The sequence below is a fragment of the Drosophila teissieri genome, chromosome 2R (genome assembly GCF_016746235.2).
Source record: "Drosophila teissieri strain GT53w chromosome 2R, Prin_Dtei_1.1, whole genome shotgun sequence".
NCBI classification, from domain to species: domain Eukaryota; kingdom Metazoa; phylum Arthropoda; class Insecta; order Diptera; family Drosophilidae; genus Drosophila; species Drosophila teissieri.
Window position 1 is genome coordinate 16,439,152 of NC_053030.1, and position 16,519 is coordinate 16,455,670.

A 16,519-nucleotide genomic window follows, 5' to 3' on the forward strand; every position below is an offset into this window, starting at 1 on the left:
TTCTTTTTGTTTTCTTTTTTTTGAGACTGCTTTATGGGTTTGAGTAGGAAATCTTTACGAGTTTTGTGCTGGGGAGACAAATTTATTGGCAAGGCATTAATGTTCGTATTTCTCTCTTCTCTTCTCACTCTCGTATTTTTTCCCGTTTTTTGTCTGACTTTAATACGGAGTCGTAAAGATTTTTAATGATCCAAAGCGGTTATAAAACTATTTACATATGTATCTCTATGCTTTATGGGACCAACACGAACGTATCCCCTCTATAAGGTTTGGCAATTTGTCTTCTGGTGGGAAAACGCCAAAAGGAAACGAGGTGTTGACTGTTGGCCATATAGTTACGGATCCAATAAAGACGAAGCATAAAGACAAAGGCATTTAGCAGTTATTATATCCTAAAACTTTCCAATATCACCATCATTCATCACTGATTGGCCATTATTTTTATTTAACTTTTAGTAACATTTAGTGATTGGCCATTATTTTTATTTAACTTTTAGTAACATTTAGTAACTTTAAAAGCTACTGCAAGTGGGATGCAAATTCATAACTTTTCTTTTGGGGAACGCAAACTTACTAACCTTAACTCTCAATTACCAAGCAAATCGAAACTCAATTTACCAGTTCCCCTGAGTAAATAATTTGTTGTACATTTGTTAAAAACTTTGCGCTTATCTGCATGCCTCTTCCAAGTCCAAATCCAAAACCAAATCCAAAACCAACTTTGTAAATAAGCTATATACGGAATGCAGAACTAGCCACCAAATGCAGTGAAACTTGCTCCTGTGAGTTTGGCGTGTCCTTGGGCATTCTTCTTGCCATTTTTGCGAGCAGGTAGAGAGTTATTTTATGATTGCACAAATGCGAAATGCAAAATGCATAACAATCAAAATTGCACAAAATATATTCGCCAGCAAATCGGGATTTATATGTATGAGATATGGCCTCGTTCCATCTGCTTGCCAAACTTGGCAAACTTTTCACCAAAAAAAAAATACAGTGGTACAAGGATCCAAATAGCTGCTTGCCTTCAAGTGTTGTAACCCAGTTTCGAATTGCTTTTTTATTTGCCAATGGGCTACGGTTAAGGATGTGGTTATGGTTATGGATATGGATGTGCTCCACGGGGGATGAGCAAGTAGTTTATGCAACATTTGCTAAAATCCAGCCACAAAGTGGTGCACAACTTTTGATCGATGTGCTGCTTGCTGCAAATTTGTGTGCACTTTGCAGGAATTAGTTAAAAGTGGGCGCATAAATTGTTATGGCCAAAGTAGTTGAGCGATCAGTTTTTGCTGCAAAGATATCAGAATTTTATTAATATTTCAAATATATTTACAAGAAATTCCATTCAGTAATCTTCCTCGGGATATGGCATGCAGTGACAGCCACCCTGAGTATGGGAAGCCAGCCAGCGAAGATACTGATTGACTCTGGTGTAAACTCCAGGAGATTGAGGCCTGGCACAGCCGTCTCCCCAGGACACGATCCCCGCCAGCTGATATTGACCCGGCTGCTCGTCGAAGGTGGTCTGCAGAGGTCCTCCGCTGTCGCCACTGCAGGCATCCTTGCCGCCCTCCGCCAAGTATCCTGCACACATCATGTTATCCGTAATTTGCCCGGGTCTGTAGGTCGTTTCATTGCGGCAAAGCGATTGTGGCAACACCACCACTTCCACCTCCTGAGTTGCACAGTTTTATAGTTTTATAGTTACTTTTACCAGCTTAAATCGGTTTTCTTACCCTTAGTGTATCTGAGCCAAAGCCACCTTCCCTCTGAGCTCCCCAGCCAGCAACGATGGCCAGTTCGTGATCGAAGTTGTAGGATTGCACGGGCAGGCAAATGGGCCTCACACGATGCTGCCCCATATCGAGTGGTTGATTCAGCCGTAGTATAGCTATATCGTTGTCGAAGCTCCGCGGATTATACAGCTCGTGTACCTTCAGCCTGGACACATGTCTCTGGATCACTACATCATCGTTGGCATGACTGCGATTGTGCTCGAGAAATCGCAATGTAATTAGTTCCGGCGGAACACCTTCCACACAGTGTGCCGCTGTTAGAACATAGAGATCATTGATCAGTGATCCCGCGCAGTAGAAGCGATCGTAGATCAGAATCGCGGCCATCCAGGGATATTGGTGAATGCGCGTCTCCTGACCGCCAACGATTTTGTACAGGGTATTAATCAGGCCACAGCGACAGGAAACACAATCTCTCTCTATGGGAAAATCTGCCACTGTGGTTCTGGATGTCGTAGTACTACTCGTTGTGCTGCTCGTTGTACTTCTGGTTGTACTTGTAGTGCTACTCCTGGTTGTTGTGGAAGTTGTTGCAAGTACTGTAGTTGAGCTGGTTGTCGTTGTTGCAGGTAGCAATATTGAACCCAGCCACTCGAAAATATTTCCTTGATTTGGACGCACTCGCCGTTCGCTTGCAGCACTGCACAAGCCGCAGAATACGAGTATGCCGATCAAAATCCATGGGAGCTTCATCTTTCTTGGACTCTTCACTACTAAACTGGATGCTGTGGTGGATCATTTATTTAAAGCAGAAAATCTGGCTGCTAATCACGAATCACGTTTCATTCTATCCAGCCAACTGGCATCATGTGGCTGGGTAACTTTTCATTTTGGCAACACATTTTCCAGGCTGTCGCACAAATGAATTCATGAAATGTTTGCCAGCAAAGTGTAAATGCCTCGCAGGTTAACTAACAATCAGGGTTTGAACTGACAGGCAAAGGGACCATATTTGTCAGGGGTTTTCACGGGGTACATATATCCAACCAACCCACAGAGTGTTGCACTTTTCATTAATGCTAAATTAAACGGCTTTAATGGGGTCGGAATTTGAATTAAACATGTGTAATTTGAATTCCAGCGCAGCCTAAGAGCTGTGGAATTTCGTTATGAAATAATGACAGCAAAGTAATTAGTTTTAGTTAAATCAATTTATTTCCAACGAAAATGTTATTACTTTTTCATGTTTTTCAACTTTCCATTCGAATCATATTCTAAACCAGCTTTGTGTGCGAGTTTAATCCCCACGGAAATTTGTAAATGACAACCTAAATAAGTTTCCCTAGAAACTTTCCCAACTATTTGGCCAACATTATGCAAATCAGCCGCTCAATAAGCGATCCAATCAAGACTTGACACTACACATATTGTTGCCATGCCCCGCAAGCTTTCAGTTTCCAGCGATTTTCCTCAGTTTTTCCTCCGATTTTCCCGCCACTTGTCATTTGCGTTCGAGTAAGCTGGCACAATAATCTGTAATAGGCTTAGACATGAAATATTGACGCTTAGTGACCGCTTAGTGGATGCCAAGTGACTAAGTAGTAACATCATCTCGGTGGAAAACGAAAAAGTCTCCAGACCCTAACTCCAAGTGTAATTAGAAGAGCTGTGGAAATTAGTGAAAGCATTTTCATAACCATTTTTCCCCGCATGTTTGTGTGTGTGAGGGTGTGTTTATGTATTTGTGGAAAACTAAGCCGCTTATGCGACTGTGAGCAGAGCTTTTCGACTTCAACTAATTGAATTTGGGGTATAGGAATATCCACTGGGGCGTATCTGCGTATCTGTAACCCCAGCACACGACTCCAATTCCGATGGGCACGCCCACATGGGGCAGTAGGTTTTTCATGCTTCAACGCCCAAATGGTAGCATTTCCCCCCAGTTACATTTTATAGACTCCCAATGACTACCAACGAAGCTGATGAGCCAAATTGTGGAGTTTGGAGGGGCAGCACCTCAGTAAATTGTCCAATTATAAAACTGCGTAGGCCAGGTAGCCGTTGCCAGTTGAGAAACCAGAAGACCAGAAGACCTGAAGACCCGAAGACCACAAGACCAGGAGCCAAATCAACTCTACGGGGAAATTGGAGACGCATCCACATGTTTCTGTCACTTTTGATAGTCGCTCCACTCGCTTAATTGATATTTATGGAAATGGGAGTCTGCTGGAAAGTGGAGCACATGTGGGGAGATTTACAAGCCACAACATTGAACTTCGTTTTGCAGTTGGGACAGCTCATTAGAGAGTGGGAGCCACTCGACAGCACTCCAAGTTGGAGAAACAATGCTGAGGAGCCGGAAAAGTAATCCACTGACCCACAACTGCAGGCAGCGGGTGGAAAATGCGGAAAATCAGCAGGGGGCAGCAGGGGAGCAGCTTTTGCCCAAGAAATATATGGCTTAATTGTGGCAAAGTAATAAACATGTCCAGTGCGAGTATAAAGTTTTGGTTGCCAAGAACTTTCGACCGTTGTTTGTGCTTGCGGGCCGCAAAAGAAAACCAATTAAAATGGCAAAGAAACAGAAGTCAGAAATTAGACGAAAAATAAATAACTGATCCCCCAAGTTTTAAGGGGAAAATGGAAAAAATAGAGAACTGCAATCTTTAATAAAGGGGATAAATTATAGCTGGCAAAGATATAGTTTTAACACAAGCTAACTTTAAATAAATCTGCACATATTAAAATATTGCAATAATTATTTGCAAAAAAACTCGAAATGCGACGCATTTATTGCCCAATTCGAATCCCTTTCACAATCCAAATATGCAATTGCAAAATACTCTTTTGCGTACAGGGAATTTAGGCTTATCTGAGTGAGAACCGAATGGTTTGCATTGCGTAGGCCGATCGGCGTGAACATGATTTAAAGACCAAAGACTGGCAAAATATTTATGCACACACACAATATATCTCGACTTGTGGCAACTACTTGGTTGTCGAACATGAGCTCTGTGGCCGCTATCGTGACAGGATCGGGCTTTAAAATACGGCTTACAAAACAGCAGGCAAAGCAGCCAAAACATTCCAGCGACTTTTAATTAAAAGCAGCATTTTCACAGGCCGCAGAACAAGCTTATTAACAGTTACCCGATCCAAACTAAAAAAAAGGGGGAAAAAAGGGGGGAAAATACGTAAAATAAGAGGGAAAACAACGTCTGTCAATTGATAAACAAGTCAACTGTCACTTAGGCCCAACATTGATAGCGACTCTGCCAAGCGGCCAACGTTAATCAGCCAAAGTGTCCGGCTCCAGCTCCGCATCCCCCCTATCCCCCATCCCCAACCCCATCTCCATCCCCATTCCCATTCCAATTGGAATCCAAGGAGTCCTGCTCGAGGACCGGATCCAAAGAGCCCCAACTCCTTTCGCAAAACTCCACTTGTTGCTGCCGGCTGATGGCGATAAGCAGCGACACATGTCACAAGATTTTCTGCCTTTCTGCCCGGTCTTTTTGCCTTTTCGTCTTTTTGCCTTTTCATTTTCATTTTGTTGATTTTTTATTTTAATCAAAAGTGGAAATTAAACGCGGCTAATGAAGATTTTAATTGCGTGCAACGGCGAAATGAAGTTGCATGTGGGTTTTGTGGTCGTCTGGCCGGCATTACCACGATATCTATAAAAGTCTGTATATATACACTCACATAGAGAGGGCATGCAGCACATAAACTTGCAACTTAGGATTTACATGATCAGCGTTTGTTGCAACACGCAATCAATGTGCGAACGAGAGAGCTCCTAATCAACTTCAGCTAAGCCGCTTATGACAGATCGTAAAGGACAGTGGGCTGCAAAGCAGAAATGAGTGGGAAAAAGGGTGGTACAGTGGGCACTATGCTGCCCAAACCAACACGCAAAGAGAAGAAGAGATGGAGGTCATCAGAAGATACAGAAAGAGTCAGGAAGATGAATGACAACAATATGTTATAGGTTTTTCTATATGAATAACTAACAAACATATAGGTTTTTCTATATGAATAACTAACAAACTTATAGACTTTTCTATATGAATAACTCACAAACTTATAAGTTTTTCTATATGAATAACTAACCAACTTTTAGTGTTTCTTAGATGAATAATATAACATACTTCAACAGTACGTTTTAATGGCTATTACACGATTGACTCTTACATTCCGCCCATTTAGCCCTATACATTCCATTGTTACACAATGCTATCAACCAGCTAAAGAGCAATTGATTGCTCGGAAAACATACCCATCGAAATCCTTTGTCGTGCACCCAATTTACATAGAGCAGTCTTTCCCCAACTCAACAGTTCCCCAACAATTTCCGCCCCCCAGCCGGAAAAACGAAGGGAAAATGTAAAAAATGTCACGCTTCATTTGCTTTAACCGTTCAAACGGACACCTGGCCACAGGTAACCTTCAAAGGAGAATGAACAGTAGATGAAAGGTATCAGTTTGGTATGAGTTAGGGTATGGAAAAGTGGTATGGAAAAAAGTCAACACGGCACACAAATTCCATGAGAGACGGGAAAACAAATCGAATCGGACAGATCGATTAGGCATACAAATGTGCAATTAGAAGTGGAAAGTTCACTGTGTCCACTCGAGATGGATATGTGTGCCTTGATATATACATCTATATGTACATATTTATATATAGATATAGACAGTGAGTATATATGTACATAGGTAGCTGCCCTTTGCTCAATTAGGCGTTACAAATGGTTAGATGGATGTCAGGAATCGGAACAGGAAGCGGAAACAAACAAACGACTAACGAGGCATGTGAAAGAGATGACAGCCAGGTTATCGCCATCCTGCTCCATCTCATCGGGACTCAATTAATTGAATTAAATTTTGTGAGTAATTTTTTGTAATTTACGCGCCATTCGGTTAACCAATGTCTGACGCTGGCCACAAATTTCAATAATTACCGACAGTTTTTAATTATCCGGCCGAAACGAGAAATGCGACAGTGTGAGGGCGTTTTATTGCCCAAAGTAGTTTGAACAGCATTTAATTATTATTTATGATTGTTTAGCGCCGTTTTACTGAAATTGATTTATGCGGTTTTCTCGTGTCTGGTGAAGTTTATTAATTTGTTAAAGCCAGCAGCGATTTGACACAAAATTCCACCACCCACATGTGCGGCCATGTCATGCCGCCTGCCCATTACAATTACATATTAATTAATAACAATTTTCTTTTGGGGCGTGCGTTGATGCATGTAAGCTATAATTAACAAATATTCGATTTTATGAGTGCACTTGGAATTTTGGCAACATAGCGGAAAGTGGTGACCAATAGAATTTATTAGTTTCTAGCTGACTTAAAGAAGTAGTGTAGTTATATTAGCAAGAATAACTAATAAAATGCACAAGATACGATGCACATCCGGTTAAAGGAAAATACTCCTCTTAATTTGGGTTAATTTAACTGGCCAGCCCCGAATTGCAGCATTTCCTGCTTTCGCCGGTGCCTTTCTGCTTTCGCCGTGCTCAAATCGACCCCCCCACCTGGTCGTCTTAACCCACTGATGACAGTGCAAATAGCCAGACAGCAGAGCAAACCCAATGAGCAACGCCTGCGTGAAAAATGCAAATCAATTCAATTAAAAAAGAACAAGAGCAACGTGCAACAAGCGGCAACAACCAGCAGTGCAACAACAACAATAGCCCGGGACGCATTGCCGCCAGGTAAAGACACACGATGTGGATGCTATATGGTATATGCACTCCTCTATCTGAAGTATAACCCCCACCATTGTGCTCAAGGAAAAGAAAAGAAAACGAAACGATACAAAACACGCTCCATAAAGATCCCGAACAACAACAAGAGAAACAACAAAAGAAACGGCAACGGCGACTACAACACATGCCACAAAAGTGTTGCAGTTACAAGAATTTTAATCAAGCGTTTAACACTAAACGCGCCACAAGTCGCAGAAGGCAAAAGACGAAGGCGACTTTTGCGGCTGCGCAGACGCATAAACAATTTTCAAATTGTTCTTGTTGTTGTCTCTGCAACTGCTATTGTTGCTGTCGTTGTTGTTGTTGCTGGTGCTGTTGTTGTTGTTGTGTCTGCCTTGCAGCCTTTTATTGGCATTGTGTTGTTGCCGTTCCGCCGGCAGTTTTTGCTGTTGTGCATAAATTAACTTGCCGCTTGTCTAGGCCCAAAAGCAACATCAACTTCCCGGCGCACATACGAAAAAAATGGTTCTCATTTTTGACTGCATTTTTAAGATACTTTCTGCTGATATAGGTTCTGAAATAACTGAGATACTTTAAATGGGGTAGCGCTGTTCCAAACGCGGTTCAAGTATGCATATATACATAAATAAACATATTTAAAATACTGCGTAGTTTTTCAAAACATAATACTCAATATAAACTTTTAATCTAAAATAGTGATTAGTAAATTGGGAGGTTTTAGGAATAAGAAAAGGTTAGCATGGATTTTTTAGTATATATAGTTTTTAATATTATATATTCTTGAGCTAAAGTTCTTAATAAAATATAATATTTTCTAGAGCTGAAAGTCGCAGAACTTTCTTCCTGTGTGGCGGCTTGCGGTTTGTCTTAAGCTTATCGCCATCTTATTCCCCTCCATTCGTTTTGGACAAATTTAAATTTGCATGACAGACGCACATTGATCATATTGGCGGGTTAAGGGAGGGGCGCCAGGGGGTTAAACATGCCACAACGAGCTCCAACTGTGCCAAAAGGAGTCTTTCAATTTCATTCGATCCAATGCTGTTTCTTTTCCTATTCCTTTTCCTTTTTTCAATTAACCAAACATGCGGAGCACTCAAAATGTCATTTGGTTTTGTCAAATGTTTTTTTTGGTGTGCCTCTGTGTGTCTGTCTGCCGGCTTTTCCATGTCTGGAAAAACGGAGAAAAATTTAGGCCAGCAGCATGCGTGAAACTCCCATAAAAAATCATTCAATAAATCACAACAAATTAACATAAATCTTGTTCTGTCGTCGGCGCTTTTCAGCTAGGGGATTTCAGCGACTGGAGGGCGGGGCCACTCAAGTGGAGCTCTGGAGTTCTGTGGAGCTGTGGGGCTGTGGAGTTCCCTCCATATGGCACAACTAAAAGCTCTTGTTGTGCTACTCCTGATGTTGATGATGATGATGTCGATCGTAAATCGTGAAAATTGACAAATGCCCAAAAGCTTCCACGCACTCAAATGGGCAATAAAAAATTAAAAAGTAAATATTCTGAAGCGACGTTGCCTTCGCCGGCCCACAAAGATGGGGAAAAAATCTTTATTGCATCTTTAACAGCAGCAAAAACACAACGAGGAACAAGTGCTGGGTGGGCTAGCTGCCGAAGAGGGAATACCCTGGATTTGCACAAAATATTCCGCAAATATATTAAAACAAAATAGTATACAATTGTATAGAAGAGCTACTACAAATGCATATTTATCTCTCAGTCATTGAGATTGCTTAGCATGTGAGTATGAATATGATATATGAAAATGGAAAGGGTATTACGTTCAAGTATATATCTTCCGAAATCTAACCGAAACAGATGCACAAATTCTCCTGGTCTCGCCGCACACACACACACACACACACACACACACACACACGTACACTCCGCCTCATAGATGACACAAATGGCACACAGAATGTATCTTTTAGAACGCCAAATGAGGGCCATAAATGCAAAGCAGACAACAATGTGGAGGCTGGCGAGGATCGGGTGGCAGGAGGGTGGGAAGTGGGGAGTGGTGCCCCAAAGGGGAGACCACAGCGCACATGTCTGCAAAGTGTTAATGTGAATTTATGATGCATTACGCGCCATCGCCACTCGAGAGCCTCATATTCCAGCTCATTCTCCAACTCACATGCTCACATATCTCATATACTCGTATGTACTCGTATGTACCTCTAACTGTCGTCTGGCGCACTTTCGGCCAAGATAGATAGCTTCTTTTGCTGCTCGCGGTTCAATTTTTCTAGTAGCGTAATGAAAAACAGATTTGGGAAAGTTTTTACGATTTTCTTCGCTTCGGTTTTCGCCTTGGTCGATTTTTCGGTAGTTTTTATTATGGAAATTTGGAGTGAAGTTTTATTATTGTAATAAACAGCAGAGTGCTGTTAGATCAAAGCATTAAGAGCTTTGGTATTTTGCTTATAATTAGGAACATGAAATTTTTCAGGAAAACATTTAAAGTGGAGATAAGCACTGCAGGATTATTAAACACTGCAGCATTTACTTTTCCTTGAGAATCTTACCCCGAATACTTACCCCGAAATTTCTTCACAGCTGACACTTATTGAATTATCCCGCCCCTTGACTAATTGCAACCATTAAAGTCTAACCCCAAAATCTCGCGGTTTTCCGCGTTCGCCCTCGAAAAACTCACACCTGAAGTGCATGACAAAGTTAATTAAGGGCCTCTAATAAACTTTCAATTAAGACAAATGCCCAAAAATACGCCACACAATGTATGGCCAAAGGGTGGGGATATTGATGGTAGATGGGGGATATGGAATGGGGGATTTGGTACCAGAAATAGGAGGCGTTGGTGCGTGCGTGTGTGCACAACGGCCATTAAAGTGCATTATTGAGGGGTGCGGCAGGTCGGTCAATTTTTTGAAGTCTCTCGAGAGCAGACAATTTGCTCCAGTTCACAATTGTGGGCGGGAACAAAACAAAAAAGTGGAAAAGGCATCGGAAAATGGGCGGACGGGCGTTGACAGCTGCGCCTGGTGGCCGCAAACTATACGAGAATCGTATAATTTATGCAGTTCCACAAGTTTAGACAACCATTTCACCAGGCATCGAAAAACAGAGCGAGATGCGGAGAAGTTGGGGGCTTCAGCGCACTGAGCATGACAAATTTTTGTTTCGGGGCGCTGGGCTCCTTTTGAAGTTCCCTTGCGTTGCGAAAGTACCCAAGTCACCAAGTAACCAAGTCACCAAGTCACCTTTGCAGATGGATCTGCACTATATAGGCGGTATAGGTTTACTGGGTGCTTGAGTTAACCCATTCCACGTTCCCTTCTTGTTGGCGGCAGCTCGTAAATAAAATCGTAAATTGCCATTTTGTTTTATTGTCCTCCAGTCCGGTCGGTCGACAGACAGTTTTTATTTTTATTGAGCCCGTTTTGTTGCCGCAGCGAGTGGAGCTGCAGCAGGAGGAGGAAGCTGCCTGTGGGATGCAAAAGCTATCGTGGTTGCCACGACATGTCGTTAATGAGCCATAAAGGTGTGCAGCTGCCCCACCGCCAGCTATTGAAATCGAAAATGGGGGGCGGTAACTGGGCGGCCCAAGAGGCCAGATGAGGTGGGAAATGGAAATTGGGCACTGAGAGTGTTTCTCGATTTCCACCTCATGGGGATTTATGATCGGCAAGGAACTTTATTTTGATCTGGCTATTCGGGAAATGATTTATCGATCGAGGGGGGGATGGTCATAAACATTTTACATCGACTGTTTGCTCACACTTACTTTCAGTGATTTACGGCAAACGGAGTAAAATTGCTAATTTAATTATGTCAAAATTAACAAAAATATTTAGATGTGAAATTCTCTACGCATCTATGTACATTTGTTTCTATCCCTCAGTTTCATTCGTTTGCTGATGTGTTAATGCAAATTCTGGTTATTCCAGTTGGGATCCCTGATATATGGAGTCGCAGCGCAATGCTTTATAGAGAACTACAAATTGCACGCACAGACAGCTCCACAAGGGCAGAAAGTCCAGAGGGGGAGGGGGTACAGTGGTGCTTCGCATGATGATTAATGTAAGTCGCGTACAAGAATCGGAGTCGGGAGATGATGACGATGGCACTGTGACGGAGCTTTTCTTCTTCCCGGAATCGGGGCACAATGGCCATTGGCAATGTTGCCTGACTGACGGATTGACGCACTGACTGCCCGACTGACGCGCTGGCTGACTGACAGTAAATAATCTATCAATAATTGAGTATGCCTTTTTGCCTCTTTACCTTTTTGCCTTTTTGCCTGGCATTGGCACTGGCACTGGCATCATCGCCGGTCCAAAGAGGAGCGGCTCGTGCTATCGGATCTGCAAATGGAACACTCGGACCACACTTGGCGACGTTAAAGGATTCCGAATCCCCTTCTGTCTCCGCTTTCCTCCTCCGATTATGCTCTTTATGGAGCCAATGTCGCTGATGATAGGCTCTAGGCAGGAGCACCCCCTGGTCACCCGATTTCCTGCCACAACTCCTGCAGCTGCGGGGTCCAAACTCCTTGGAACGCATCGCTTTCATGGCTGACTGAGTTTGCGCTCGATTCGATTATTTATGTCATTTGCTTTGACATTTATCATTCCACGATTTCACGATTTTTTGCCCCACTCCCTATCTTTCTACAAATACACCGAAAGAAATATATACATTAACATGCTTAGAATACTCGTAGAATATAAAAAATATGTCTCTCTGCATTCTGTTTACTTCTTCAGATTAAAAGAACCTAAGAATTATATAGTTGGCTTGTATAACTAAACATTTTTATGATTAAAAATTCCTTTTCTTCTAGTGTACCCTGGTTTTTTTTTGCTCCTATTGTCAAGGCCAGAAGATGATGACGACGCTGTCCAATGGCCACTCAGTCCATTGCCGCTTTTGGCTATTTATGGGCGCGCTACTTAACATAAATTTTATTGCTTTTGCTGTTTGCTCATTTGGGGGCCAGTCCCCGTAGGAAGGAGCAGGGATCTCGGAACTTGGCTCACTATCTGTGGCTTACTCACCGGGACAACGGCCAGGATGGATGCTCTCATCGAATGCGAGCTCCTGCTGTCCATGAATTGATGAGGATTCATTTATTGTATGATTAGTTTTGCCTTTATGGAGTGTTTCTACTTCTTTTTTGCTCCTTTTGCTCCTTTTTTAATGGAACTCAGTCGCCAGTCGCATTAGCTACATGAATAGCTTGCACACTTAAATGAAATTATTATTCATCGCTGCATTCCCGGCCGTCGTACCTGCGTATACGTGTAGTTAATTGAAAATTATTCAAAAGGCAGGTAAATTTTAGCCAGCGGCCATGGAGCAGAAACAGGTTGACTTGGTTAACTCGATGCCGTGACTCATGGCGACCAGAGAATCAGGTCACAGATGCGGGAGGCAGAGCAGATGTCAATCACTTCGTCGAATGCAGTTTGCAGCGATTTAGCAGGAAATTATTGATGAATGAGCCTTTTTGGGCGAAAGACAGGCGCACTCATGATGATGCCCCAAATCAAAACTAATGACTTCGATTCCATCCCTCAAGCCTGCCACTGAGCAATTTCCGAAAGTTGCCAAGTCAGAAGAGTCGAGAAGAGGCAACAATTAAGTTGCCCCACTGTCAAATGCAAATGTTACTGCCCATCAGGCGGTTGGATTGTGGCATGGGATTTCTGTTCTGGATTGGCCAATACCTGTGGGTTTTGGCCATAAGCGAAAACCTGCCGAGTCACAAATCGATGCGTAATTAATTGGCTTGGGCAAGTTTCGCATGCCGCATGCAATTAAAAATTCATATTCAAGTTCAATGTCTGGAAACTTAGACAACCGCTCTCTAAGTTCCTTTCAACAGAATGCCGCATGTGGTGAGGATAGCAAATGGAGGGCTTCGGACGAGTCACGGCACAAATTTTAGCCCATTCAGCAGCGTACACTGCGAGAAATGGCACTCAGAGATTGCTTCGATTCCACTCGGCCACTTTTTGCAGCACTAAAATTTACTTACTTTGATATGGTTATGAATTTAGCTGGCCATCCAATTTCTCTCGGTGCACATACATGAGTTGGCATCCTTTGGCTCTGGGGACTTGTTTTGACCATTCCCATCCGTGTGCCGTACATAGTTGCTGTGTGTGGGCTCCTCGAGAGGAGAAGATTGTGGGCCGAAGGGGGCTGGGCATCTTGAAAATATATGGTCCGTTGATTACCGCTTGCTGTGATTTTTGATTATGCAGTTTCCGTTCCGTTTCGTTTTTACTGGTTTTCCCCCATCCATTCATACTTGCTTATGTGTGTTTTTTTCCCGCATTTTGCATATGTAATTTCAAGGACTGTTAAATGCAGCGTTCTTGTGGTCCATAATTAGTTTGATACGCACACCCGTAAAGTCGGACCATTTCATTACATTCGAGAAACCAGTCAAGCAATTCCCGAGAACCCACTTTATTAGCTCGTGAAAAATAATTACTAAATAAGACCGAACAGCTTAAGCAATTTACATGCTAAGCCAAAATGTAACAACTTTGTTTTATGTGCTACATATGCTTGAAGCAAAGTTAATGAGTTCTTTCATGCAAAACCAATGGAATTCACTATTCAAAAGCAAATTTGAGTTCAATCAATTTAATCCCCATTCCAGCGGCGTTCGAAACAACTAAAGATTAACTCCAATATCAAACCATATCTGCGGTCTTTCTCTTTCTTCCATAATCCAGCATGACTAAACAGAAAAGCTTTTGGAAAAAACTGGAACCTTGTTAGGCGATTAAGCCCAAATAATGAAGTCAATTAACCAAAGTAGACAACTCAATAGCACCCCAAAAAAGCCAAGGAAAAGAAATATTGGAATATATAAATTAGAGGGGAGAAACTCTTTTTTTGAGAGCAACAGGTTCGAAACTTTGTAACTCCGGCAATGACATCATTCGGCATCAGTGTCAACCTTATTGTTTTCCCCTTTGTATTGCCTCCTTTTCAAGATGAAAACCCACCGTATCCCACAATCCCAGCAGAGTCCCATCAATTATGTGCCACATAGAGTGGGTCTGGTCGAAAAAGGTAGCCAACTGAAATGGGCATTCGTTTGATAGATTTTGATGTATTGCCAGCGATTTGTTAGGGCCGGCAAAATGCTTTCGGATACGGGAAATTACCGACACGCTGTGAGCGGATCATACAAATTAATTAAATACATGGAAGATCGATTCAAAATAACTTTAGGGAGTCCATGTCAAAGATCGCAGCCAAACACGGTTCGGTTATTTAGGCTCGCACTGCTGTTTGTCTATCGTTTTACACGGTTCGCCAGGCGGAAAATAAATATTCGAGTACAAAAGCGCTTAGGTTTGCTGGGTAATAAATAGTTTTGGCTCGTGGACCGCATGTGGTCTGCCTTTAACCTTTTGTTCGTTTCCATCCGAGTGGGTGTGTTTGTGGAGTTATTTGACCCACCGGTCGCCGCATTTGCATATAAAAGATTTGTCAGTACTTTTGGAACTGTAAAGCAGTAAAGCTGAATGCGTTGGAAAAGTAATCAAAGGTGGTGCAAGACTAATTTGTCACACGATTTTTGGAGGACTCTTTAGAAAGCCAAAGTTTTACCACAATGCTAAATGTTATATGCTAATTTAATTTTTATTTATTAATACATATACCTATTAATTAATATATATGTACATATACATATGCACACCGTTTTTATTACCTTCATTAGCTTAGTGCAAATGATAAATAAATAGTTTTTATGTTATACATTTTTTTAAATTAATATATTCCACGTAGTGACGAAGCACTCCTCGCCTTTGATTTTTGTTGAGAGAGTAATTATTTTGAATAGTTTTCTTAGCATATATTTGGCTATCTCTACGTTGGTGAGGCAATATGCCAAATCGAATTAGTTGTTGTTGTTTGAGCATAACGAAATATAGAATATTTGTCATTGTGGCAAAGCTGACCTAATTAGATAAGCGAGAGAACAAAGATCTCAATAATTTAGACAGACTTGCTAAGCGCGCTTATCGTTTGGTCTATTTTTAGAACACGTTTCACTTCCAAACAGAAGGGAGTAAGGGGGTGAGTGAAAGGGGTTAAAATTCTACAGCTCTCCAAGTGGCGTCGGTGGTGTAATGGTCAGCATAGTTGCCTTCCAAGCAGTTGATCCGGGTTCGATTCCCGGCCGACGCACAAGTAAACTTTTTGTTTTTTTTTATTTTATAGAATTCGCATTTCAATATCAGCATTTATTTTAGTGTTGTTTCTTACATATGGTTTATTGTTATTCTTATTCTTCACATCGTTGTTAGTGCTGACTGACTCAAGATAATTGATAAGCACACACAGCTAAATCAATTGGATGGAAATTAAGTCGTAATCAACAAAACCTATAGCAACACCTGTTCGAAAACAAATGCTTTCAATATGCATTGTTGAGTCTAGCGGTGTATACTCCTGCCCATTAATTTAAAATCAAATATTTGCATTGAAAATTTAATAGGGTTGACATTGCCTTAGCCTCGACGTGCAAATATTTAAGCTTGTAATTTGGTGTTCGCATTACAGATGAACATCTCTGGTCCGATCCAAGGTCAATAAACGATGTCCTGAGCAGGGGTTTAAATATTCTTGGATTCTGGAATTAATTAGTATGCCGTTTGCGTATGGCAAAGCGTTTTGTTTGCACTAAATTCTCAATAACAGATTTTCAGAGTGCCAAACACCCGGCGAAAAAGGTTGTCATTTTGACTGTTAGCAAAGCCAAAAGATTCTTATGAAAATATAAAAGTTAGATTCTGACAAAACCTCTTAAACAATTAAATACTTTCCGGTGTATAATTCTATTTCAAAGCACTAACATTTTTCCTAGTACTCTGCCTCCTTTTTATCCACTTCCTTGGGAACTCATTTGCTATTCATTTCAGTGCTGTCCTGTTCTTGACTTATGCGTATTACTGCAAATATCAATTAATGCTGGAAACGTGCGTGAAATACGCAATATGATTTTGGACCTGGACACGCACTGACCTTGGATTATA

The 16,519-nt window shown here is 41.7% G+C and overlaps 1 protein-coding gene and 1 non-coding gene across 2 annotated transcripts; one reads left to right on the plus strand and one right to left on the minus strand.

Moving 5' to 3' along the window:
* Positions 1-1,348: 1,348 nt before the first annotated feature.
* Positions 1,349-2,492, minus strand: LOC122614005 (transmembrane protease serine 9). Its single transcript, XM_043788456.1, has 2 exons — positions 1,740-2,492; positions 1,349-1,678 (listed from the first exon to the last, which is right to left on the minus strand). Exons 1-2 carry the CDS (start codon positions 2,490-2,492, stop codon positions 1,349-1,351), a joined length of 1,083 nt encoding a protein of 360 aa, XP_043644391.1.
* A 13,107-nt stretch (positions 2,493-15,599) lies between these two features.
* Positions 15,600-15,671, plus strand: Trnag-ucc. Its single transcript has one exon. It is a non-coding gene; the product is annotated as a tRNA-Gly (tRNA).
* The last annotated feature ends 848 nt before the right edge of the window (positions 15,672-16,519 follow it).